Raw genomic sequence first — 27,999 nt, forward strand, 5'->3', positions numbered from 1 at the left:
TTGTCGGAGACTATTGTGTCCGGGATGCCGTGTGTGCAAAAGGCCCTCCGCAGCACTCGGATTGCTGCTGCTGAAGACGTGGACGCCACTGGGGTGACCTCCAGCCATTTGGTGTAGGCATCCACAATAATCAAGAAGATCTGTCCCTGGAAGGGCCCCCCGAAGTCTATATGGAGCCTCGACCAAGGCTTCCGGTTTTAAAAGGAACTGAACTGATTTTGAAAAAGAAAAAAAATAATATTTGCAGCCAATTTAGATCACGGGCTACCTGGAGAATATTCTCCAGAGTGCAGTTTCAAGAATAGATGGAGTTCAAAGGGCTGATCTTCTTAGGACTCCACATTGAGATCAGAATAGAACACAGGGCAGGATGACTTGCGCTATGCAAGTTTCTTCTCTTACTCAACCCATATATAATGCCATTAAAAATTTTTGGTTTATTGTGAGGGATTTGCTGGGATGCCAGGATATTCCGAAGATGGGTTTTAGAAGAACAAAAAATATTGGGGAACTTGTAACCAAATCAGATTTTGCAGCTCCAAAGAATGATATGAGAAAAACGAGAGAGCACTTTAAGTCCTGGGTGTGTTCCGCCTGTGGTTCATCCTACAACTGGATACAAAGGTTTTTTTGAAGGATACCCCAAAATGCTCAACAAAGAGATGCATTTATGCAATTCTCTGCCCGTGCAAAAAAAATTATCTGGGTTCTACAACACGCATGGTATGCACACGCGTGTTGGAACACAAATCCCGCATTAAGAACCACGTGTCAGAAGCTTCCCTTGTGGAACATTTCTCAGAATTAAAGCATGATCCTGAGTCTTTGCGGTTTTGTGTCATTCTTAAGTTTCCATCTAAACTACAGGATAAGGTGGACTGCAATAAATGGCTTTTAGAGCAGGAAATGCGCATGATTTTCAAGCTTAATACGTTTGTTCCCTTTGTATTAAATAATGAGTGGGACTTGACATGCTTTCTGTGACTATGGATGTACTTATGAGATCTGAGTATCTTATACTGTTTAATGTTATTCTGGACATCACTGTAGCTGACATTACTGTTTCTTTAAGGAATGCTTAAGTATGTACACCTGTGTCTATATAGCCTAGGAGTAGCTGTGATTTCATCACCATAGAAGTGTTATCTATTGTTGTAAACGTTTGGTGTTCTTACCTGGTGTTGAAAATAGTCTGTGAAAAGGTATGCTTTTTACTACATTGTCTGTATATACATGGTTAACATTTGGGTGTTTTATATAAATTCTGAAATTATTTGTATGCAGCTTGGAGAAGCTTATTGTGAAACAGGGGCACAAGTACAGTCCTGTCGCCTTATGGATTGCTGTCTGCATATATCCAAGATATTGGACTTAAATGAATAATTAACACGTTGACCCAAGATTCCTTAAATCACTAACATTCAATTGTTGAAATAGGAACTTGCTGCTTGGGGACACGTTCCTTATACCACTTGGAAGTTTGATTGACTTCATGTTTTTGTAATAAATATATGCCCTTTTTGATACAATTTGGATTACTGCTTGATTGTTTGGAGGCTGGCATCACGGTAGCTGTTTGCTTTGGTTTCCTCTGCCCACCTGGGGATTGGCAACCCTAGTTCCCTTTTTAAAATGTTCCCAAACTTATGTTGTGTTAAACTGCTATAAAGCCACAGCCTTTTGAGTTTCTCTCTCCTGGGGGGGGGGGGGAGCTCAACTACTAAGCAATGCAGGCCTGAAACACAATAGAAGAAACCAAAGTTGTTTTACTATTCTGAGTCAGATACGTGAGTCAGTAGAGGAGCAAATCCACACTTTCTGTTCCTACTGGTTATCATTTGCCCAGGGCAGTGCCCTTTCTAAACCTAGAGAACAAGTTCACCCAGCTCCTCGCCCTTGAAAGGGAAATCCTGCAGACGCAGCAGCTTGTCACGCCTCTCAACTGGTGAATGTATCAGCAGGCTTTCTTTGAGGCTCCCCAGCTCTTCCTACATGCACCATGAATCACCTCTCACTCTCAGTGGATCTGAATACCTGAGTGGAAGAAGACAACCCTCTTTTTTAAGAAAACCAGTAAAGGTAAAAAAATATTCCTTAAAAAAAATACAGTGCAGTTTTTGTATTTCTGTCTTTTCCCATCAATAGTATGTCATGTGTGTTCTTTAGATACACAGTTGGGAGGGACAAAGGGATATCTCAGTTGTCCTGAAACATGCCGTACTAACAACATTTGATCGTAAAATATACAAGACAATATCTAAGATCTGAAAGGAAATTATGTGGACACCCTCTGAACTGGGAATGTCATAAATGCCAATGTAATTGGTCTTGTCAGCCACCAGCGAGCCTGCAGCAGATGTGGACTATTGCACCCTTCTTAAATCTTCGTTCGCGAAGCCAAGCCGAGAGAGAGAGAGAGAGAGAGAAATGACTGTCATACAGTGGAATTTAGTTTCAGAGGCCATGTTGGTCTGCAGTAGAATAGCTAGATATGAATCCAGTAGCACCTTAGAGACCAACAAGATAATCTTTCCAGAATCAAAGCTCTGAAGAAGGGGTCTTTGACTGTTGAAAGCTTATATACTGAAAATCTCAATGGTATCTAAAGTGCCTGCCACTGGACCTGTAGCTAACAGTAGAAGATGTTAATCTGGGTCCTATATTTAGACCCAGGGGAAAGGGCACCTACTACTACTACTACCAACAACAACAGGATTTATACCCCTCCCTTTACTCAGAGTCTCAGAACAGCTCGTAATCTCTTTCCCTTCCTCTCCCCACAACAGACGACCTGTAAGGTTAGAGGGGCTGTGAGAACAGCTCTGAGAGTACTGTGACTGACTCAAGGTCACTCAGCAGGTGCATGTGGAGGAGTGGGGAATCAAACCCGGTTCTCTCATATTAGAATCCTCCACTCTTAACCGCTACACCCAACTGGCTCTCAGAAGCCAGAAGACAACCTAGACTGCACGTATTGAACTGATATAAGTAAAACTTTTTAAAAGGAACTGAAGACTGCTTAAGCATCTAACAGCCAGTTTGGTGTAGTGGTTAAATGCGTGGCATGGACTCTTATCTGGGAGAACCGAGTTTGATTTTCCACTCCTCCACTTGCAGCTGCTGGAATGGTCTTGGGTCAGCCAAAGCTCTAATAGAGTGTCCTTAAAAGGGCAGCTTGTGTGAGAGCTCTCTCAGCACCACCTACCTCACAGGGTGTCGTGGGGGAGGAAGATAAAGGAGTTTGTAAGCCGCTCTGAGATTCAGAGTGGAGGGTGGAATATAAATCCAATCTCATCATCATTCCACACTTAATAAATGAAGAAAAGCAATAAAATAGGAAAAACAAAAAAGTGTGGTGTAAAGTACTGGGGTCGGCGCAGTAAGAGACCAGAGTCGGAGAGTGATTTCAGCAAGCTTTACTTCAGGAACACCAACACAGACTGAGCTCTATTTAAACCTCCTGCTCCTTTATACCATTCTTGCCCCCTTCTGATTGGACCTTAACTATGTACATGGATTGGCTATTTACAGAGGCCTAAGGGCCTATCAGGGTACAGTATGAGCCTAGATGTTGATTGGCTACTTATGTTTCAATCCTTCCCCTGATTGGGCATGCTTAGGCCTTCTCTGGAACCCTGGTGTGGAGTACAAGCTTGGCTTGTTCAGCTTCCCTCCAAAAGTAACAGTTCTCCATTTGAACCTAGGACACAACACCCCTCCCCCCATAGTTCCAGCTATCAGGTGACATAGTCCTGGAGATATGCCGGAGGGCGGCGGTCTCGTGTCGAGCGTCGGAGCTCCGAGGGGACTGGGCGTTCTGACTCGGTTGGTGGTTCCGCGGCTGCAGAGCTGGAGACATCTGGGACGGCGGCCCCGGGAGACCTGGGTTCAGCTGCGCGGTCGGGGGTCTCCTCCTGCTGGGCTGAAGCGGGCTCCACGGAACCCTGTTCTGTGTCAGGCTCACAGGGACTTACGTTGTCCGGATCTGGAGCCTCTGACCTTGGCTCCCCGGCAGGCAGGCGACCACGGAGTTGGTCGATGTGTCGCCTCAGGAGATGTCCACCCTCCAAGGTCACTGCATAGGAGACCGGTCCGGTGACGTGGTCCACCTTTCCAGGGAGCCAGGCGGGGCCAGTGGTGGCATAGTTCCGTGCCCACACTGTCTCACCTGGGTAGAACCCTCTGGGGGCTTTAAGGTGTTCCGGCGCCGGTCGCCTGTCTGGGGCTCGGTCAGGGTGCAGCTTGTCCAGCAGGGTGGTGATGCGGCGGCCCATGAGGAGTTCGGCTGGACTGCGACCTGTGGAGGCGGTGGGTGTGGTCCGGTAGGCCATTAGGAAACACGCCAAATCTTTTGGCCAGTCTGAGGGGCCCAGACGGTTCAAGGCCTCCTTTGCTGTGCGCACCATCCGCTCTGCCTGGCCGTTGGTGGCTGGATGAAACGGGGCAGAACGAATGTGCCTGATGAGGTTCCTGGCTAAGAAGTCCTGGAACACTGCGGACGTGAATGCTGTGCCGTTGTCGGTGACGATGGTCTCCGGCAACCCGTGGGTTGCAAAGATGGCCCTCAGAGCCGTGATGGTCGCCTGCGATGATGGCGAGGGCACCTGGACCACCTCCAACCACTTGGAGTATGAATCCACTAGTATGAGTAGAGTCCGCCCATGGAAGGGGCCAGCAAAGTCCATATGCAGTCTTGACCAGGGGGTTTTGGTGGATTCCCATGGTTGCACTGGGCCACGTGGGGGGTCAGGCCTTGACACCTGGCATGTCGGGCACCTTTTAACCCAAGCCTCAATTTCTGCATCGAGGCCGGGCCACCAGACATAGCTCCGTGCGAGAGCCTTCATGCGGACTATGCCCGGGTGTGCCTCGTGCAGGGCTCTAAGCACTTGGTCTTGCAAGGGTTTGGGGATGACGACTCTGTTGCCCCATAGTAGGCAGCCTTTGTGGGTGGATAGTTCGTCTTTCCGGGCTGCAAACGGAGTAAATTCCGGCCCAGTCGAGCCCTTGGGCCACCCCCTCCCCACCCAGTCCAAGACACGGGAGAGGACTGGATCACGAGCGGAGCGGGCAGCAACGTCGCGGGCGAGCAATGGCCTGTCCGGAAGCATGTCCATCAGTAGGATCTGATGAGCCGGGGCTGGATCGGGATCCACGTCAGGCAAGGGCAAGCGGCTCAGGGCGTCAGCATGGCCCATTGCCTTGCCCGGGCGATGCACTAGGGTGTAAGTGTAGCCGGCTAGAAAAATGGACCAACGGAGGACCCGTGGGGACAACACCTGAGGGGTCTGCCGGTCTGATGCAAAGAGGCCCAAGAGGGGTTTGTGGTCCGTATAGAGGGTAAAGGGCCGGCCGTAGATGTAATCATGAAATTTTTTGACGCCGGCCACAACTGCCAACCCTTCTTTGTCGATTTGGGCGTAGTTCCGCTCCGCCGACGAGAGGGTCCGCGAGTAGTACGCGATAGGGACTTCGGTCCCATCAGGGAGTCGGTGGCCCAGAACTGCCCCCACGCCATAAGGGGATGCGTCGCATGCAAGGACCAAGGGCAGGGTCTCGTCGAAATGGGCAAGGACGGAGTTGGACATCAGGAGGCCCTTGATATCCTGGAAGGCTTTAGCGTGCTGGCGGCCCCACGCCCAGGGTCGGTTCTTGTCTAGAAGCCGGTGCAGGGGTTCGGCCACCGCTGCCTTGTGGGGGAGAAAAGCATGATAAAAGTTTAGGAGGCCGAGGAAGGCCTGGAGTTCTTGCTTGTTGGTGGGCGCTGGAGCATCTCTGATGGCACGCAGCTTGGCGTCGGAGGGGTGGACCCCCTGGGCATCGATGGAGAACCCCAGGAATTCCACCCGATCCACGCCCAGGAGGCACTTCTCCCGTTTGACCTTGAGGCCGGCTGTTTCAAAACGTTGTAGGACTCCTCTAAGGCGGGCGGCGAATTCTTCAGGCGAGGCTGCAGCGATCAGCATATCATCGAAGAATGGAGTGACTCCAGGAAGTCCTTTTAAAAGAGAGTCCATGAGTTCCTGGAACAACCCCGGAGCCACACTCACGCCAAATTGCAACCGCTTTACTCTAAAGGCCCCCCGGTGGGTCACAATTGTTTGGGCGTTGGCCGTGGCCTCATCCACCGGCAGCTGTTGGTAAGCTTGGGCCAAGTCCAACTTGCCAAAAATTTTTGCGCCGGCTAGGGTGGCTAAAACGTGGCTGACGATGGGCACAGGGTATGCGTGGGCCTGAAGAGCCTTGTTGAGGGTGCACTTATAGTCTGCACAAATCCGCACTTCCCCACTGGGCTTGACTGGAGTCACGATGGGCGTTTCCCAGGCTGCATGGGTGACAGGCTCTAGTATTCCCTGTGCAATCAGTTTATCCAGTTCCTCCTCAATTTTAGGCTTGAGCGCGAATGGAACTCGCCGCGCTTTAAGCCTAATAGGCCGCACTGTGGGGTCGAGGTGTAGTGTAACCGGGGGACCCGTGTAGCAGCCCAAGGTGCCATCGAAAACGGCCGGGAACTCTTTGCAAACCTTGTTAAAGTCCACTCCGACAGTCTTATTGACCCCCCTGATCTCTATTCCCAGGGGCTTGAACCAGTCGAGACCCAAAAGGTTTGTAAGGTGGTTCTTGACCACTAGCACTTGTAGCTGGCCCTTGAACCCCTTGTATTCAACTGGGACCGGGCCCACTCCCAAGATAGGCACCTTATTCTTCTGGAAGTCCACTAAGGTAAACCCCGGGTCCCTGAGACGAGGCCTCAGCCTGGTGGGGATTTTAAAAAATGTCTCTGCCGCTATAATAGATGATGCTGACCCAGAGTCCACCTCCATTTGGCAGGGCACCCCCCCGATCTCTACATTGACCCGGATTTTGGAGGGCCTGACTGGCAAGGGTAGGTACTGTACCGGGTATTGGTGGGCGTGGAGAGCGTCGGTCTTGAAGTCTGGCTGGCCTTCGGAGTGCGCAGATCTTTGCGGGACGCGTGCTTGGGATGTGGATCTGCAGGCGCAGGCGATGTGGCCTTCCTTGTTGCAGAGTCGACAGGTGGCATTCCGGAATCGGCAGGTCTTTCGCTCGTGCTGGCCCCCGCAGCTTGCACATGCAGGTGGTGTCTTGTGTCTCATGCCCTGTGGGGCATGGGTGGTCTTCCTTCCTGCTGAACGATAGCCGGTTTGTAGAGCTTTGTCCTTGTCTGAGTCCTCTGTAGATGGTTCAGGGTTGATCTGGTGTGCCGCAGCCTGTCTTGTCAGCCGTGGCCCTGCTGATCTGCCCTTCTCCCAGCTGGTGGCCACATCGATTGCCTTTGTTAGGTCGCACTCGGAGAGGGACAGGAGTTTCTGTACTAGTTTTTCGTCCCTCAAGCCCCATACAAACTGGTCGAGAAGGGCTTCGTTGAGGTCTGCGAAACTGCATCGGCTTGCCACCCGGCGCAGGCTTGTCAAGAACGCCATCGTGGTTTCGCTTGCCTTCTGTGTCCTTTGTCGGAAGTCCCAGTGCCGGGTGAGCTTGGTTGGCTGGGGCTGGAAATACTTCTCCAGAGCGCTGATGATGTCGTCCACCGGCGTCTCTGAGAGCTTCCTGGGTTGGAGAAGAGCCCTGGCTAAGTCCACGGTCTCCGTGCCACACGTACTGATAAGCAGAGCTCTCTGCATGGTAGTCTCTGTAATCTTCCGGAAGGTCAGGTATGACTGGAAGCCTTTGACCCACGAGTCCCACAGCTCGGGGCAATCGATGCTAAAGGGCTGCAGGAGGTTGGCTGGAGCCTCCATTCTTGGCAGCGTGTCTGGGCGGCTTGCGAGATGGGGTGTGCGCAGAGCGGAGGTGCGGACCCAGATGGCTTGGATTTAGCCACCTTTCCGTGTTCCTGGTTCTGTTGCTGGTTCTTACTGGCATCCCATCCTCGTCGCCAGTGTAAAGTACTGGGGTCGGCGCAGTAAGTGACCAGAGTCGGAGAGTGATTTCAGCAAGCTTTACTTCAGGAACACCAACACAGACTGAGCTCTATTCAAACCTCCTGCTCCTTTATACCATTCTTGCCCCCTTCTGATTGGACCTTAACTATGTACATGGATTGGCTATTTACAGAGGCCTAAGGGCCTATCAGGGTACAGTATGAGCCTAGATGTTGATTGGCTACTTATGTTTCAATCCTTCCCCTGATTGGGCATGCTTAGGCCTTCTCTGGAACCCTGGTGTGGAGTACAAGCTTGGCTTGTTCAGCTTCCCTCCAAAAGTAACAGTTCTCCATTTGAACCTAGGACACAACATGTGGTTTTATGGATTAGGGAATAAATGAATTCCTGCTGAGGCACTTGTCATCATGAGCACAACTGCTTACCATTCTAGCAGTCACCTTTATGTACAGAACAAAGTCCTATGTTATTGGGTTGCACATAACATTGGCTGTTTATATATCGGGGTCTCACGGGCCTCTCCTTATGGACTTAGCTTTTCAGCAGATGCTTGTCTGATTCAATATTTGATTCAATGTTGGCACAAAGCCTATAGAGCATAGCTTGTTATCATGATAAGAAATGAGTCAGCTGATATAGAGCGTGTCAGTGGGCAAAACAGAATGGCAAACAATCTTAGTCAATCAAAATAATAGTTTAACAATATTTCTTATACCACAAACTGGACTCATGAACTCTAGCACAGACCTCTGCTGATCCATGACAGCTGAAGAGCTGTCTGAGAAAGGTTTTTTACATTTGAGTTGTCTATCTGCCATGTCTCTCAACAAAGTTTGAGTCCAGTAGCACCTTTAAGACAACAAAGTTTAATACCATGTATCTTCTTTCTGAGTTGTTTACCTGCTTTCCTCCTCCCTCAGGTCCTTCTCTTTCAGTTTCGTCTCTTTTTTCTGATGCCTTGTTTACTAACTATCCCTCTCTTGGATTTCCTTCTCCTTCAGGTCTTTCTCTTCAGTTTCTCTCTCTCTACCTGTCCCCAATTGTTTGCTGTCTATACCCTCCTTCACTTGCCCTCCATTCTAGAATCTCACAGGAATATGGAGCAGATGTTACACATGAGACCTGGTTCACAGACACAGCAGAATGGGGTGGCAGAATGCTGAGGTGGTAGAATGAACTGTACAGACTATAGACACAGAATCTCAGTTTGTAATGCTTCCATTCTTGCAAACAGACCAACACAGCAAACAATAGGAAAGTGGGTATATTTTTTCTAACTGTGGTGCCACTTGGTTTATTAATGCAAAGGAATGGTTAAAGCTAGATTCTACCACCTGCAGTCTGGTGCAGTTCATCCTACCACTTCAGTGTTCTACAAACACATTCTGCATAACAAATACAATTGAGATGCTACTTAAGACAAGTTGGTTTTTCACTGTTCTACCCCTATGAAGCCTAAGATTCTATGCATCATACAAAACAATTTTTCTGATCTCTATAGAGAATCTGCTTTGTGATATTCAAGGCGCTTTTTTTGTAGCAGGAACAAGTTTGTATATTAGGCCACACACCCCTGATGTAGCCAATCCTCCAAGAGCTTACAGTGCTCTTCATACAGGGCCTACTGTAAACTCCAGGAGGATTGGCTACAACAAAGGGGCATGGTTTAATATGCAAAGGAGTTCCTGCTACAAAAAAAGCCCTGGTGATATCAGTGTTGTAACATTTCAATCTATTCTTTGATTCAGACCAAATTTTAGAAAATCTGATTCAGAGTGTCCAAGCTATTACAGGGTAAATTTATCCTTTTACTATTACACGTAATGGTAAACATTTCATTAGTTGGAAACCCGTTCTATAGTTCAAAGTTGTGTTCAGCATTTGGTTGAGGACAGCTATGGGCCAGTATAAAATCTGGTAAACCATCTTTGGTAACCACCTTCTGTAACCCTCCCTCCTTCTAGGTGGCCTTAGTTGTATATATATTTAGGTATTTTAATCTTGGTTTTTAACTGGACTTGCTTATTGGTTTTTTTCTGTTGTAAGCTGCCCTGAGCCCTGCTAGCAGGGAAGGACAACCAAAAATTCAGTTTAATAAATAAACAAATATAAATATATTTATAAGGGAAGGGCAAGCTATGCAATACATCTCTCTTTCAGTCAGTGACACTCATGGCAAGAAGGAGGTGGGGCAGCTGCTTCCAGGGCCCATAGGGAGACAGGATGAGCCATCCCTAGCACAGCATGCAGCTGCAGGAGGTAGAGGCTCCAGCTGGAAAGTTGCCCAAGGCAGAATGCTCCTGGAGGAGGCCTGGAGCCGGAGACTGAGTGGAACAAAGTAGGAGTCAAGTGCAACGAAGTTTTATTTAGAATGTAAGTGTGATGAAGTGTGCTTGGAGCTGATGAAGCGCGCTTGGAGCACACGAAAGCTTACGTTCTGAATAAAACTTTGTTGGTCTTAAACGTGCATTTGACTCCTACTGCTTCAGACCAACATGGCTGCCCACTTGGCTCTATCTGAGTGGAATAGTAATGGTCATGCTCCCAGGCCCCCCTGTTGAATCAAAAAGACTGAGAAAAACAAAGCAAAATGAACTAAAGACAAGAGTTAAGACAGAATGTGAAACTGATTCAAAAATTTAATAGAGTATCTTCACCCAAAGGGTGATTAACATGTGGAATTCACTGCCACAGGAGGTGGTTGCAGCTGCAAGCATAGCCAGTTTCAAGAGGGGATTGGATAAAAATATGGAGCAGAGGTCCATCAGTGGCTATTAGCCACAGTGTATATATATTTTGGCCACTGTGTGACACAGAGTGTTGGACTGGATGGGCCATTGGCCTGATCCAACATGGCTTCTCTTATGTTCTTATTGGCACAATAAAAACACAATTATAAGAATGGCTGTGTATGTCTGTTTCAATTTTGTTTCTTTCCCTTGTGTAGCACAAATGAGGAACAGGATAGAAAAATACACACAAGGATGTCAGTACAAATAACTTTGATTGAGCCTGGTCATATGGAATCCAGATTTTTTTGTTTATTTTTGTTTTATTAGTTCAATTTATAACCTGCCCTCCTCACCGTATGTCAGAGCATTTAGCGCATGGGAGATCTTTACCCTTCCTTCTTTTCCTGCTGGACTCAACTTAGGAAGGACTTGAACTGATCAAACAGGCTCTGGCATTGAACTCAGGTGAGTAATGAGTTACTGGAGGGGCACAGGAAGGCTGCTTGGGTGGCTCAGGTTTTTTTTTACAGCTAGCTCTGATTGTGACCACCTCTCCCTTGTGGGTTAGGGTGTTAGGTGGACTCAGGGCTCTGAGCCACCATGTGTCTCTGCTCATGCTGAGGGGCTTAGCTACTGTGCCTCTGCTGAGCACCCACCTGGAGAAAACGGCTGCTTTGCAAGGCGGACTCTATGGCATTATACCCAATTAAAGTCCCTCCCCTCCCTAAACCCCACCTTCCTCAGGCTCTACCCCTACAATCTCCAGGTAATTCCCAACCCAGGTTTGGCAACCCTAGACTTGTTTGCACTGTATATAATAACCAGAGTTTGGGGGGGGGGTTAGCAGGAACAGTTCCAGCTGGCTTGATATTGGAGGGTGTAGCCTAATATGCAAACAAGTTTCTGCTGCGAATAATATGCAAATAAATGCAATAATATGTAAATACATTTTTCTACCCCCCCCCTCCAAAAAAAGCCCTGATTATAACAATTTGGTTTTTGCACAATCAAGGACAATTCTCTCTCTCTCTCTCTCTCCCCCTTCTTTTTGTAACCTGTCGGGGTGGCCTTGGCCTCTATGCCTTGGTTCTCCAGTGGAACTGGTTGGCCACTGTGCAAGTTAGGATGTTGGATTAGATGGACCATTGGTCTCAGGGCTTTTTTGGTAGGAAAAGCCCATCAAGAACTCATTTGCCTATTAGGCCACACCCCAGATGTCAAGCCAGCCGGAACTGTGTTCCTGTGCTTTCCTGCCCCCCCAAAAGCCCTGATTGGTCTGATCCAGCATGGTTCTTCTTAACTCTTATGTTTCCTTTCAGGGAGCTCTCACTGTCATGATCAGATCCGTTGGCATTGCTGCTGTCATCCTTGTTCTTCTCTACATTATAGCAACTGATTGGTCATCACCAGGTGAAGTTTCTAGCTTTATACTTAGTCCTTGGTTCTACGTCATTCACAGCAATGTTATCACATTTACTTTGATGAGCATCTGAATGGAGGAATTATGAGGGCCATGAGTGACAGTCATGGTTCTTGTCTCTGTCACAAACCTGCCCTCCACCACCTATGGCTTCTTCATTCAGATGCTTATTGAAGTTGTATAGGGGAAAAGGCTATGACCTGGATTGCCAAGTCTAGCTTGATCTCATCATATCTTGGAATCCTAGTAGGATTAGTATTTGGATGATAGACCACCAAAGAAATCTAGGATAGCTGTGCAGAGGCAGACAATGGCAATTCACCTCCGAACATCTCTTGCTTTGAAAACCCCATGAGGAGTTGCTGTAAGTGACTTGATGATAACAACAACAAAAAGGTGGGGGGAGGCTCGGGGGAGCCCTGGGATGGGGGGAACTAAGTGGGCCTAGGCCTCCATGTCCTACCTTGCAGGCCTACCAAGGCTTTCTCTTTGGCTACTGTGTGAAACAAGGTACTGGACTAGATTTAGATGGGCTGTTAGTCTGATCCATCAAGGCTACTCGTATGTTTCTATGGTGCTACTGATCCTAAGTGAAGGCAAAGTGTCAAAACTGCTGTGATCCTTCACTTATGCCCTTGGCTCCCCATCTAGTAAAGATATGGATTCATTTCCTCTCCTTAATCTCTGGGCTGCATTAAGCACTATGTACAACTGAAAGCCCTTACAGCTACTTCAACTAAATAAAAGCATCAGGAAGGGTTAGGCATGTGCAAACACCCAAACTGCTTCTTCCTGAAGCTACTTCTCATTGTAAGAAAACTGCTGCCATTGCATGTATTTGCGAGTAACTTGTAGTCTGAGCATCTAAGGCTTTCTTTGTCAGGTTCTGGTGGTGGGATCTAACTTGCATGTTCAGTATATCTGTTCATGTCATCATGATATGGTGCAGTTTGCACATCTGTACTGCAGATGAGGAAGAGGCCTTTGTGGGTTTAGCAAAGGACATGAAAGTTGTGTTGTTGGCAGATACCTTTTGCTATCTTCCTGTATATAAAGAACATTGCATTTACCAATTAAAGTTAGGAGCCCATCCCTGGAAACCCCTGGAAGCTTTCTAGTGATGGAGCTCTAGAAAACAGTGTTGCTGACATTGTGATGTCATCCAACCCCCAAAATGCTCTAGGAATCCCACAAATTTCTGTGGAAAAAATCACAGAGATGGGTGAAATTCCTAGAATGTCATGGTAGCCTGTGATGTCATTTTTGGGGCTTCACTTGAAAAATGACATCCTGACATTGGCGATGCCATTTTTCCTCCTCTTGCTGTATTGATTGATGGAGACCAATTGGGAGAATGTCATGGTAGCCTATGATGTCATTTTGGGGGTTTCACCTGAAAATGACATCCTAGCATTGGCGATGCCATTTTTCCTCCTCCTGCTATACTGATTGATGGAGTCCATGTGGGTACTCCAATGCCTCCATCGCCCTAAAATGGGTCAGACCCATGGACAGTATAAAATCAAGTTTGGCTCTAAACTACCCCCCGTACTTATCCTCCCCCACCATGTAGAACCTAACTTACCTTGGTGGAAGTTGAGGTTTCAAATGACACTAGAGTAGAGATAGAGTGAAATGAGCTTTAACTCATGTTTTCTGTATTCCACCCACTACCCAACAGACTGCACCCAAGTGCCTTCTAAATACAATTATTTAAGTACCCTGAAGAAATTGATGGAGGCCAATTGCCAGTCAACTGGCAGCCCTACCTGCAAACCAGGAAAATGTATATGTGTGAAGGCTTAGTTTCAGTTTCCTTCCATTTATCTTTTCTTTTAAAAATAAGCAAATCACCCTTGAGAAGGTCAGTGGGAAAGGAAGAACTCAGATGCTAATGACATCTCACCTTCTTGGGTTTGCTCTTTCAGGGAAGATTGAATTACTTGTAAAATGGAGATGCTGTCTCCTATCTGTCTAAAATAAGAACATAAGAACATAAGAGAAGCCATGTTAGATCAGGCCAATGGCCCATCCAGTCCAACATTCTGTGTCACACAGCGGCCAAATATATATATATACATATATACACACACACACACACTGTGGCTAATAGCCACTGATGGACCTCTGCTCCATATTTTTATCTAACCCCTTCTTGAAGGTGGCTATGCTTGTGGACGCCACCACCTCCTGTGGCAGTGAATTCCACATGTTAATCACCCTTTGGGTGAAGAAGTACTTCCTTTTATCCGTTTTAACCTGTCTGCTCAGCAATTTCATCGAATGCCCACGAGTTCTTGTATTGTGAGAAAGGGAGAAAAGTACTTCTTTCTCTACTTTCTCCATCCCATGCATTATCTTGTAAACTTCTATCATGTCACCCCTCAGTCGACGTTTCTCCAAGCTAAAGAGCCCTAAGCGTTTCAACCTTTCTTCATAGGGAAGGTGTTCCAGCCCTTTAATCATTTTAGTTGCCCTTTTCTGAACTTTCTCCAATGCTATAATATCCTTTTTGAGGTGCGGCGACCAGAACTGCACACAGTACTCCAAATGAGACCGCACCATCGATTTATACAGAGGCATTATGATACTGGCTGATTTGTTTTCAATTCCCTTCCTAATAATTCCCAGCATGGCGTTGGCCTTTTTTATTGCAAACGCACACTGTCTTGACATTTTCAGTGAATTATCTACCATGACCCCAAGATCTCTCTCTTGGTCTGTCTCTGCCAGTTCACACCCCATCAACTTGTATTTGTAGCTGGGATTCTTGGCCCCAATGTGCATTACTTTGCACTTGGCCACATTGAACCGCATCTGCCACGTTGACGCCCACTCACCCAGCCTCAACAGATCCCTTTGGAGTTCCTCACAATCCTCTCTGGTTCTCACCACCCTGAACAATTTAGTGTCATCCGCAAATTTGGCCACTTCACTGCTCACTCCCAACTCTAAATCATTTATGAACAAGTTAAAGAGGATGGGACCCAGTACCGAGCCCTGCGGCACCCCACTGCTTACCGTCCTCCACTGCGAAGAATGCCCATTTATACTCACTCTCTGCTTCCTATTACTCAGCCAGTTTTTGATCCACAAGAGGACTTGTCCTTTTACTCCATGACTCTCAAGCTTTCTAAGGAGCCTTTGATGAGGAACTTTATCAAAAGCTTTCTGGAAGTCAAGGTAAACAACATCTATCGGGTCTCCTTTGTCCACATGTTTGTTCACCCCCTCAAAGAAATGTAACAGGTTAGTGAGGCAAGATCTTCCCTTGCAGAACCCATGCTGAGTCTTCCTCAATAACCCGTGTTCATCAATGTGCCTACTCATTCTGTCCTTGATAATGGTTTCTACCAACTTTCCCGGTATTGAAGTCAGACTGACTGGCCTGTAATTTCCCGGATCTCCTCTGGAACCCTTTTTAAAGATGGGGGTGACATTTGCTACCTTCCAGTCCTCAGGAACGGAGGCAGATTTCAATGAAAGATTACAGATTTTTGTTAGAAGATCCACAAGTTCAACTTTGAGTTCTTTCAGAACTCTCGGATGTATGCCATCCGGACCCGGTGACTTATTAGTTTTTAATTTGTCTATTAGTTGTAGGACCTCCTCTTTTGTCACCTCAATCTGACTCAGGTCTTTCAACACCCCTTCCAATATTAGTGGTTCTGGGGCGGGCAAACACTTCTCATCTTCCACGGTGAAGACGGAGGCAAAAAATGCATTCAGCTTCTCAGCCATTTCCCCATCCTCCTTCAGTAATCCTTTTACCCCATGGTCATCCAAGGGCCCCACTGCTTCCCTGGCTGGTTTCCTACTTCTAATATATTTGAAGAAATTTTTATTGTTGGTCTTTATGTTTTTTGCAATATGCTCCTCATAGTCCCTTTTTGCCTGCCTGATCACAGTCTTGCATTTGATTTGCCACTGCCTGTGTTCCCTTTTATTAATCTCACTTGGACTGGTTTTCCACCGCTTAAAGGAGTCCTTCTTACCTTTTACAGCTTCCATTACTTTGTTTGTTAACCATGCTGGCCTCTTCTTATACCTGTTTGTGCCTTTCCTAACTTGTGGTATGTATTTTATCTGAGCTTCTAGGATTATAGTTTTAAATAGTCTCCAAGCTTCCCCAAGGGTTTTGACCGTATTTACCTTTCCTTTCAGTTTCCTCCTCACATGCCTCCTCATCTCAGAGAATTTACCCCTTTTAAAGTTAAATGTGGTTGTGGCGGTCTTTTTGGGCAACTCCCTATTTATACAAACGGTGAAATAAATAACATTATGGTCACTGTTCCCAAGCGGCGCAATCACTTTTACGTCTCTCACTAAGTCTTGGGCATTACTTAGGACCAGATCCAGGATCGCCCCACCTCTGGTAGGTTCTGAGACCATCTGCTCCATAGCACAGTCATTGAGAGCATCAAGAAACTCAATCTCTTTCTCTCACCCAGGAAGACACCCCTGTACTTATTCCCAAGCCATGCACCCCTGGAATGTGATATTGCAATGTAACCCTAGAATATTAATTGGATACAGCAATGCCCATTTGAATTGGAATGGTCTTTCTTGCACATAAGGGAGACAAATCCAGTTCCTTCTTGACCCAAAGCAGGTCTGTAATGTGATTCTGGTACACAAGCCAGAACAACATGTGGCCAGCTGAAAGGTTGAGAAGCGTCCATCTTTCTGCTCCTGGGAATGAAAAAGTTTCAGGCTCAGAGAGACTGGTGGGCAGTGCCATAAAAATTCCTTCACTTTTGGCAACCTTTAAAAGTCCTGTTATCAAAGCATAAGGAAATAAGAATGACCCAGGAAACCTCCAACAAAAATAAATGGCTTGTATCTGGTAATCCTCAGGACAAGATGGCAGAAACACGAGGTTAGAGGCCAAGCACTCCTTTTGTTGTGAATGTGTGTTATAACCTGTAAACTGATCTCACAATTCTGACTTTTAACAAAGTTTCTATTTTTCTTTAATTAATTGCTAAGGCCATCAAAGTCAGCCAGTCCCCTGACCACTTGATGGATGCCCATCCATGTTTGACACTAAGAGAGAAATCTATCACTTTTGGGGAGCTTCAAAGGAACCAGTTTTGGGAAAAACAAAGCCATAAAGTCATTTGGCCAGTGTAATTAAAATACCTATGTTGGGGTATGGATCTATGATACGAATGGTCTCTGATTGGATATTACACATATGACACCCCGACTTTCCATTGGTGTGACACTCTGCCCCCTCATTGGGTAGTGGAATTGAGTGATGTGACGTAATTTACCCTAGAAAACAGACAACCCAACCTGTCAGGTTTAGGGTTCGTGGATGCTGGTTGCAGAAGAAGAAAAAGGAAGGAAAAAGGGAATCCCTTCATCCTCTCCTCCCTCCACCCCCTTCCTACCCTCACCCCCCCTTCCTCTCAAGAGAAATCTCCCTCCAGAAGCCTTGCATTTCCTCTGACTGAGCCTACCCTGCAAAGATCTAGGTATTGTATCACCCTCCCCCATCCTGCTTATTCAGCTAACCTCTTGTATTCCTCTTGTATGCTTGAAATTGTTTGATTGGGATGTAACTATTTGAAACCTATGCTATAATAAAATCCATTATTAACCAAAGGATTTTCAGTGGTCTATCTCCGTAGACAAAGACATAGATCCCATACACCTCACCTCTCGTAGGCCTACCATTTTGAGCTAAGAAATATTAATATTCCCCAATAAAAAGTTGTTTGAGGTGTAACAAAAGTGGTGGAGAATGCAGCGGGCATGTCCTGTACTTTTGGGAACTGTGAGCTAAGCCTCAGAAGTTGTGGAGAATGTGATTGGCATGTCCTCTACTTTTGGGAGCTGTGAGCCAAGCCTCAGAACCTAAGTGTACAGACTTAGAGAAAAGACCCTGAAAAATCCTGGTTAAGTGTGTGTGTGAGATTCTGTGTGCTTGAAAACTATCGGTGGGGATCAGCTTTCTCTTTTTTCTCTCTACGGTGGAGTGTCAGTCAGCCGCACCGATTGGGCCATGAGATTCCGTGCAAACGGCCATGAGCTTTAGTCGAACGCAAGGGGTTGACACTCGCTGAGGTCCTTGGGAATCAGTGCCCAGCATGGGCCTCCCTGTTTGTTATTTTGCCCAGGGCTATCTGGTTGGGTTCTCATAGGCTAGGGAAAAGTCTCACCTGTGTGCAAAATCCCCTTTCTCAGGCAGAATGCTGTCCCTTTAAGGAGCAGCTCAAGAGAGAGCCAGCAGTTTTACCCTTAATGAGCAGCTCTGATTAAGCCAACAGAGACATCATGTTCAACAAAAAGGACCCCTCAGACAAAAAGGAGCCCTCTTCCCCATCCCAAACAATGTTTAAACCCAAAGAGAAGTTAGGCAAACTTCAGAAGTGGCTTATCAAACAAGGAGAGAACCCATGGAAGGGAGGTGTGTTTAAAGGGCCAGACCCACGCACCACTCTGAAAAATGCCTTTCAAGATTTCTGTGAAGGGTTTAAGCCCCGTTCATCCTCTAAAGACAAGTATGCTGCTTGGGGTCTATGGTCAGCACTGGGAGACTGTGCTGAATATGCAAATGAGATGCAGGCTAGTTATGAGGAAGCTGCAGAAAAATTGGCAAAACTAGAAAAGGAATTAGCTGAGAGAACAGAGACAATGCAGAGAGACTCCAGAGAGAAATTACAACAGCTAGAACGGGAATGGACAGAAAAATTGAACACTCTAAAACAGGAATCTGAGGAGAAACTAGAGGCTACTGAAAGATCCTACATAGAACAGATAGACACACTACAATATGAGGCACACAACAGATGGGTCTCCCTTGACACAGAGTTACGTGAAAAATTAGAATTAAAGGAGACAGAGATAGAGAACTTGCGTGCTGAGAAATATGACCTATTTGTTGACAAACAGGCTTATGCCTCCTCTTCTTTAGATGCCCAACAGAAACTTAAGGATGCTTTGACCCGTGCTAGTGCAGCAGAACAAAGGGCTGCAGACTTAGAAAAACAACTCACAGAAACTCAGCATGCAGCCAAATTTTTAGTAGAGCACCAGTCTGCACAAAAACTTGAGTCTTCACATGACGCCTGCAGGAAAGAAATACACTCCCTCACACGCAAATTAGGACTACAGAAGGCCTTGATTGCCTCTGTACATCCAGGCACTATTGTAGACATGGATTTCTCTGAGCTAGAGCCTGACAGTCAACAGAAAGATGCTAAGCCCCCACCCCCTCCTTACAACCCAGACTGGCCACCACTCAGACCAACTAGGCCTGTACCTGTCCCACCCCCAGTCACCAGTAAGCCAGTCAGCACTCAGGCTGACACAGACCCTATTTCTGAGCAAATCCCTGAGCCAGCTCCTGTCCAACCCGTAACTACAAGAACAGTTTCCACCCGAAGCGCAGGAGGGAGACTGAATGTTCAGGAGGTCAGTGAAAAGGTACCCTGGAAGCCGCAGGAGGCAAAGGCTATTGCTGACCAAATTGGTCCCCTTACTAGGGAGACTGGGACTGCCTGGTTCACTGCCATCCAGAACACCTACCCAAATGCTATAGGAGAAGACCTTTCCCAGCTAGCAAGGCTCTGTACAAATGGAATAGATGGCCCCACCATTGAATCTGGTATAGCCACACGCCATCTCTCAGCTCTTAGAAACCAGCTTGACTGGATGAGAGAGGTTGCAAAATTGCTCTGGCCTGGACGCCCACTTGAACACCTGTACATCACAGAAACTCAAGGCCCAGGGGAAAACCCAGAAGCATATGTAGATAGGAAAAAGCTTTTAGCCATGCTAGCAAGGAGAGTTCAAAGCCTACATGGAACCTATGAATTTGATGATGCAGACTTTAAAACAACGCTTGTTGCAGGACTAAATACCCAGACAAAAACCATCATTGGCCTACTGGATCCCCTTGCAGTTCCTTGGGACACCTTAGCAGCCAGAATTAGGCAGGCTACTGACTATCTGAGAGAGACAGGAGGCCTGAAACTGCAAAACCGTTCCAATCGTAAAAATCAGGAGCCCAAAAACTCAGAGCCAATTCAGGTAGTCACATATGCTAACAATGGGCCTCATTCACAATACAGGAATGAGACAAGCAGCCGACCTAATGCACCTCAGCCCCCTCCACGCAGCTGGAATAGGGACAGGGCAGGCAACAATAGATACCCAACTAGGAATCAAGAACCTGGATACGGACATGACCCTGCTAGAGCTGCCCCACCCCAGAATTTTCACCCAGCTCCCCCTCCTAGACAGAATCCCCCTTCAGCTCCAGCACAAATGACACAAGGACTTGCTCAGGGACCGCCACACAGTCAGGCACCCCAGCATCTCCCACAAGAAACACTGAGAAAGGCTGTTTGGAACCAACTCAGAGACACAGGAGCTGATATGTCTTACTATGACAAGCAACCCTTGCAAGTGCTCCTTGCAGGCCTTCTGAATTCTATGCCCCCTGCTGCTATGCAATATCAAGCTACACTCATGCCTGCCGCTACACAAAGCCAGCCTTTACACAGTCAGCTTGCACAGAGCCAACCTGCACACTCGAGGCCCAAAACCCCACCCCAAGCACAGAATTCAAACCCTTTCCATGCCCCTCAAGAACATCGCCCCCAGAGTGTCCCAAGGATAGCAACAGTTTCAGAGTCACGTGTTCGCCACGACCAACGTCCAGGGCCTAGCCACCAGCAATAGGGCTGCCCGAGGTCCTTGCCTTTACCCCAGGAAGTCATAGCTAGATTAGCCCCTGATGAATGGGGAAGGCCAACCGTTAAGGCAGGTGTTGGGACCTCAGGGAAAGAGTTACCTGCCACACTTTTAGTTGACACTGGAGCTTCACTGAATGTGCTGCACCCAGAATTGGCTGCTTGTGGAACACAAACTAACAAGGCCACAATTTTGGAAGGCTTTGCAGGAGGGTCCCACAGGACCAAGATCTGGGAAGACATACCCCTGACCGTAGGAATGCTCAGGACTGTAATTGCAGCTTGTGAGAATCTCAGGGAGGATGCAGGAATTTTAGGAATGCCCTTTCTCAGAGGACAGAGCATTACAGTCGATTTGGCCAATGGTTTCTTATGGCAAGTTCAGAATGGACCTGAAATAATATCTGCTATCCATAGATGTGCTGCTCTAAAGGCTCCCTTACCCCTAGCCCCAAGTGTAGGCGACCCTTGGGTGGAAGAGTTTCCTGAAGTCTGGGTCACAGACAAAGTAGAATGTGGGACCGTTAAAGGTGCCTGTGTTCTCATTGAAGGGAAAGACCCACCCCCTCAGAAGCAGTATAGGTATCCTAAAGAAGCAGAAATAGGGATAGGGAAAACTATTGAAGGTCTTTTGCAATGGGATGTAATTACACCCATGCAGTCCATCTGCAACGCGCCCCTATGGCCAGTCCTCAAGGCAGACGGAGTAACCTGGAGACTAACTGTGGATTTTCGAGCTCTTAATGCAGTCACACCTCCTGTGGCTCCAGTGGTGGCTAAATACAATGAAATCCTGACAGCCATTGCTGCAGGGGCCAAATACTACAGTGTTTTGGACCTGGCCAACGCCTTTCACTCAATTAAACTACATGAATCCTGCTGGTATAAATTTGCCTTCACATTCCGAGGTCAGCAGTATGCTTTCAAAAGGACCCCCCAGGGTTTCCACTCTAGCCCCAGCATTTGCCATGCACACGTGGTTCAAATGTGGGACAAATTGAGCCCTGCATCTCGCCCCCATGTTGTTTCGTACGTTGACGATATTCTCGTGTATTCTGACACGGAAGAGAGAACACGTGAAATCACAAGGGAGGTCTTAAACCTCATTAGAGAGACAGGTTTCAAGGCAAACCGAGAGAAAGCCCAGTTGGTCAAAACCGAAGTGAAATACCTTGGCCTCTCCTTAGGAACTGATGGACGCACCCCAGACTCTCAGAGGGTAGAAGTTGTTTCTAAACTCCCAGCCCCCACTGACCCCCCTACTCTGAGAGCTCTTCTGGGAACATTCAACTTCTCTAGGGATTTCATTGAATCATTTGCAGACAAGGCACGTCCCTTATATGCACTCTTAAAGAAAGGAGTTCGCTGGAACTGGGGACCTGAGCAACAGAAAGCTTTTGCAGAGCTCAAACGTAGTTTGATTCAAGCCCCAGCGCTTGCACACCCAGACATGACTAAGCCTTTCTACATACAGCTAGCCACTTCAGACGAAAGCATAGGGGCCACTCTCTTACAACAGCAAACAGGCTCTCTAAGAGTCATTGCCTATGCCTCTAGGAACCTCACCCCTGTAGAAGCCAGATTCAGCCCCTGTGAGAAGAATTGCCTAGCCCTAGTTTGGAGCCTTACACACTGGGAATTCATTATAGGAGGTGCAAAAGTCATAGTTCAAACTACACACACACCTCTCAAATACATCCTTTCAGGGAAAGTGCAAGATGGTCAGGTCTCCAATGCAAGGATTGCTAAATGGACACTAAAACTGGTAGGCAGAGGAGTGGACTACAAGAAAGAGCAAACTGAATCTCCTGCCCCTTATGGCCTCATAGTTTCAGGGGAACAGCATGAATGCCCCCTCCCTCAGATGAATCACTCTCAGTGGCCAGTTATATGGGGAGAGTCTCTAGCAGAAGCACAGCAGCAAGGCTTTGTGTGCTGGTTCTGCGATGGCTCCTCCTTCCATGTAAATGGTTCCCCCAAGACAGGCTATGCTGCAATCAGAGTACATGATTCTTATGTTCTAAAGGGCATAGCACGTCCACATTCTAGCCAGGCAGCAGAGGTAGCAGCCCTCCGTGCCATCCTGGAATTTGAACCCTCAGATTGCCCCCTGGCTATATATACAGATTCAGATTGGACAGCAAAAGCTGCAACTGTATGGCTGCCAGTATGGTTGGCAAATGAGTTCAAATCCTCAGAGGGGAAGCCCATCTCACACAGAGACAAATGGATCCATGTTGCTGCACTAATTCAGAGCAGGCAAGCTGCAACCTGGGTCACACATGTCAAAGGCCATCAGAAAAATAATTCAGACACAAGCACCTGGAACAACCGAGTGGATGCACTAGCTAAAGAAGCTGCCCTGGAGGACCAGGACCCAGCAAACCCAGAGCCTAGTCCCCAACCTCTACACCCAGTTACAACCAGACAAAAAGCAGCACTCCCTGCTCCCCTCTTAGACCTATCTACTCTCCAGGAGGGAGATGAGCAAATCCAAAGCCTAGCCACTGTAGGAAAAGACCCCACAGGCAGATATACCATTGAGAAACTAGAAGGAGTCTACTGGGCTGTGGATCAGAACCGCAACAGGCACTGGATAGTCCCTGTAGAACTTAGAGGTGATTTAATTCAACTTGCCCATGAACAAGGACACAGAGGAAGAGAGCTCACCCTAGAAAGAGTCAAAGACACAGGGTGGTGGCCAAACATGAGACAGGACATTGAGCAATGGGTAGACAACTGCCTAGCCTGTGCAATGGTTAACGCAGACAACACAGGAGCCAAAGCACCCATACAACACCAGAGAATAGAGGGTCCTTGGGCACGGATTCAGATTGACTTCATAGGCCCCCTCCCTCTCACATCCCGTGGCAACCGGCATTGTCTGACAATAATTGATCCCTTCAGCAAGTGGGTAGAGGCATTTCCCTGCAGAAATAACACAGCAGCAACTGCAGCCCGCCTTCTCTTTAATAATGTTTGGTCTAGGTGGGGCATAAGTCGTCAAATTGATAGTGATAGAGGCGGAGCCTTCATTGGTGACATCACAAAGGAATTATGCAAAGCATTAGGCATACAGCAAAGATTTCATGTGGCTGGTCATCCCCAAAGTTCTGGAAATATAGAACGTACAAACAGAACGCTCAAGGAGGCTCTGTGCAAAATGGTTAAATCCTCTGGCAGGGACTGGGATGAAAAACTCCCCATCATCCTCATGGCTCTTAGAGGTACTAAAGCTGTTCATGGTTTCTCACCACATCAAGTGATGACTGGCAGAAAAATGCTTTTCCCAGAGGCTTTTTGGTTAGATACAAGCCTCCCATCAGACTTGGAACCAGTTGTAATAAGTGATGCATGGGTAAGGTCCCTGGTCACTGAAATCTCTGCCATTCATAAAAAGGTTGCCCTGCAGTTAGGCATAGCCCGTCAAGCAATGGATAAAAGACTGGGATGGGTACGAAACCCCAGACAATGGGAAGAGGGTCAACTTGTAATGTACAGAAAGTTTTCTGAAAAAGAGCATGCCCTCACTGCCAAATGGAAGGGACCAGTCCCAATCACAAAGAGGATCAGCCCTGCTGTGTACCAAGTTGCCATCCCCAAGTCAGGAGGTACCTGGCTCAAGTTCTTCCACTGCTCTCAGTTGAAAGACTGGAAAGGGAAGCCCCCTGACGCTGTGGCCAACTCTGCTCCAGCTGCTCTCCAGCAGAATTCTGAAAAGCAACCCCCAGATAAACCTGGAAAAGCCTCCTCTATAAAGATCAGACAGATCTCACTGAATTATGCTCCTACACCTGCTCTGATTGATCTAGCTGAGACTATTGTGGCTCTCTGAGGCTACAAGCATTGAGCTACTATGTAAATATAGGAAACTTGACCCTGCACCCCAGCAGCAAGGGTGGGGGGGCAAGCCTCTGCTATTTGTGTATATGTTTATTTCTTGATCTTCAGCTAGAAGTACTATGCAGCCAGGCATAACCCTTTTCCCTTACAGAATACACTCTCCTCCAAGGATTGCACTTCAGGACCAGGTTGTTTTTCTTTTTAAATTTTTAAATATTGTAATGTATCCCATAGTGATAATCCTTGCCATACAAGCTGGCATGGTAGTCTTTTTTAATTTATCTGGTATGTTGGTTAAGGCGTCAATTCAATAGATTGGAAGCCTTGGCAAACTCAATCAAATATAGTCACTCAGAAGAACTATGAATGCATTACAATTTCCAGAAAAATATCTATATATGCATATATTTAGGCATATGTGCATATATATCTAAGAACAAACAGAAATGCCAACCTCCAGGGCAAACCTGGAGATCTCCAGCCGAGACCTGGAGACATGCAAATGAAGTCTGTTTAATGTAGCAGCCAATGAAAGTATTCAAAACTCAAAAGATGGAACCAAAAACAAAAACTCAAAAAGAGAAAAACCAAAAAAACTCTGAGCATTTCCTTTTAGCAAAGGATTGGCTCTAAGTGAAACTTTAGGATGCCAGCTCCAGCCTGGAGGTTCCAAATATTTGAAGACTGCATTGGAAAACCATAACACATGGTGTCTTATTTTTCTTTAAGCCCTTTTCCCCAAAGAGACATGATACTTAAACTCTAAGCATAAGATATAATTTTGGAAGTAATCTCCAGGTTCCAACTGGAGACTGGCAACCTTACAAGAGCGGCCATCTTTTTTTCCCCTTTTCAGAAATCCCACATGTTCTCCCCCTCCCCACTTTTTTTTCTTCTACAGTCTCTCCTTTGCATGCTTGGCAGGAACTACAAGCAACTGCCACACCTACCCATTTCTCTCCCCTCATCACTAACAACTCTGCTCTGCACTTGCACGCCAACCCTGCAAGGCAGACCAGGTACAAACAGCACGTTTGTGCAATGAAAACAGAGACAGTCCAAAAAGCCTTAATACCAACACAGGGGTGGCAAACAGACAAACAGCATTATTTTGAAAACTCCAGCCAGACTTTTTTTTTACAAAACTTCCCCCACAGAGAAACTTTTTAAAATTAAAACAAAGACCAGTGCCCACGTGGTCAGCACAGAGATATACCTTAGACAAAGGAAAGGCAAAGAACTACAAAGAGTTTTTTTCTTCCTCTCTCCCTTCAGTCCAGAAAAAAACTAGGGGGGGAAGTCAGTGATTTTTGAATGGAAGTCAGTGATTTTTGAATAGGAATCTAGTACTGTGGAGTGGAAGTCAGAGATTTTTTTTTTGAATAGATTTTTGAATGGAAGCCAGTGAGATTTTTGAATAGATTTCTGAATGGATCCAATGAGTTTTAAACAGAATCTAGTATTTTTGAAAGGAAATTCTTTTTAACCCAAGTTTGAACAGAGTTTTTTTTTTTTAAATGCCTTCCCTTTTAAATTAAGACCATTTTTTTTTCTCTGCAAACAGCCAAAAGCAATTTTTATTCCCCCTTGCTGGAAATTGGGAACTGCAAGCAGAATTCTTAAGCCTCTCATATGCTTCTACAGATTTCACAGCCAGGCAATGGCTGATACCAGCTTCCCTCTTCCCCCCTCCATTGCATGACGTTTATACTTACAAAAGAACCGGGTGTTTTGAAATTCTTATCTCCTTGTGTTCTCCTTTTTTTTCCGCTCCATGCAGGGAAAACAAATCCTTTGTTCAATAAGGAAATAAAGGAAAAACAGACTGCTTTTTCTTTCTAGATCACAAAAAATCACAGAGAAAGACGAAGCCATCTCTTTTTCCAAAAATGAGAAAAGGAAAAAGGGCCCTGCAACCCACATTTTTGTATGGGGCAGGACTGACTTAAATTTAAAAGGGAAAACAGGAAATTTTACCAAAAGGTATACCAGCATTGCACAGAGACACATGTGCTCAGAGCCATCTTTCTTCCTCTGTCCTTTGAAGAAGAAGAGGAGCAGGAAATGGGTGGAGTCCCACTGGGACAATGAATTGCCTACTTGTGGCATGTAGCTAAAGGAATGCAACCTTTTGTTTTACAAATGGCCCTGAAGAAACAGAGGGCAATTTAACCTCATGTGCTATATCTTCCAGCTCATTTACACACATGCCAGCAGTAAAAATGACCCTGAAGACTTCAGTTTGCCCAAACAAAGGTGTGCAGCAAAAAAACCTGTCCCTTCGGAAATGATGGTTCCAGATACATCCCTGCTGCAAGAATACAAGGGGAAAGAATAACAGATTTCAAATGTGCCTGTTAATTTCGTAGATGCATAGACAAAGCCTACAAGAGGAAAATGTCAATGTAAATGTACCTATGTATCTTTGTTGCTGAACCCCATTTTGCTGTAGACTAATAGAATCCTATGTTCTTTCCCCTTCCCCCTCAAGAAAATGATATTCTATGTTTGTCTTCAAGTTTGATAAGAATATTTTAGCCATGAGTTAATAACTGCCTGTTTGGTAGTTTAGAAACATTGAGCATATATTTTGAGCATTTTTTTTTGTGTGTGTAACTATGCAACTTTTGATATCCTGTTAATTAGCAATATAAGTTTAGTTACTGTTTTGTACTTCATTTATATTAGAACCTATGATTAGCTATTATAAGTGACCTTATATATATGCATAGTATAGTATAGAAGGAGGATTGGTTTTGGTAAAAATGTATACTCCCACTTTTATAAGGCAAGAAACTGTCTTCCCCCTAAGCACCTATCCAAATATGGTTTTGACTCCCATGTTCTTTGTACATGCAACCTCAGAGGCTCAGTGTTCATTATCAGAAACATATATGCACACCCCATGAATTCAGCTTAACCCACTAAAGGTTCCAGTTAATTTTGAACTGGCCTGCAGTTTTTTTATTATTATTTTTTTTTACCTTTTAATTGGCTGCAAGATTTTAAAGCTCCCATAACCTTTTTTTTCTCCTCTCTCTCTGTTCTCAATCATATTTTATGGCCTGACATTTCTTTCTCTTTCTATATCTGTATGAATGGTTGTACCTTGATGTGAAAAAGAAGTCTCACTGAGAGTTCGTCTCCATTTTCAAGGGGGGGACTGATACCCAGGAAGACACCCCTGTACTTATTCCCAAGCCATGCACCCCTGGAATGTGATATTGCAATGTAACCCTAGAATATTAATTGGATACAGCAATGCCCATTTGAATTGGAATGGTCTTTCTTGCACATAAGGGAGACAAATCCAGTTCCTTCTTGACCCAAAGCAGGTCTGTAATGTGATTCTGGTACACAAGCCAGAACAACATGTGGCCAGCTGAAAGGTT

General features: G+C 46.2%; 1 protein-coding gene across 1 annotated transcript in view; it reads left to right on the forward strand.

The window, feature by feature from the left end:
• Positions 1–1,088: 1,088 nt before the first annotated feature.
• Positions 1,089–27,999, forward strand: part of LOC132572291 (C-type lectin domain family 2 member B-like) — a 33,972-nt gene continuing 7,061 nt past the window's right edge. Inside the window, exons 1-3 of the mRNA XM_060239185.1 lie at positions 1,089–1,202; positions 1,847–2,079; positions 11,959–12,049. Coding sequence (XP_060095168.1) covers positions 1,993–2,079; positions 11,959–12,049 — 178 coding nt within the window. The 5' untranslated portion in view covers positions 1,089–1,202; positions 1,847–1,992. The remainder of the gene's footprint in view (positions 1,203–1,846; positions 2,080–11,958; positions 12,050–27,999) is intronic.

This window comes from Heteronotia binoei, chromosome 5, assembly GCF_032191835.1.
Source record: "Heteronotia binoei isolate CCM8104 ecotype False Entrance Well chromosome 5, APGP_CSIRO_Hbin_v1, whole genome shotgun sequence".
In the NCBI taxonomy this organism is placed as follows: domain Eukaryota; kingdom Metazoa; phylum Chordata; class Lepidosauria; order Squamata; family Gekkonidae; genus Heteronotia; species Heteronotia binoei.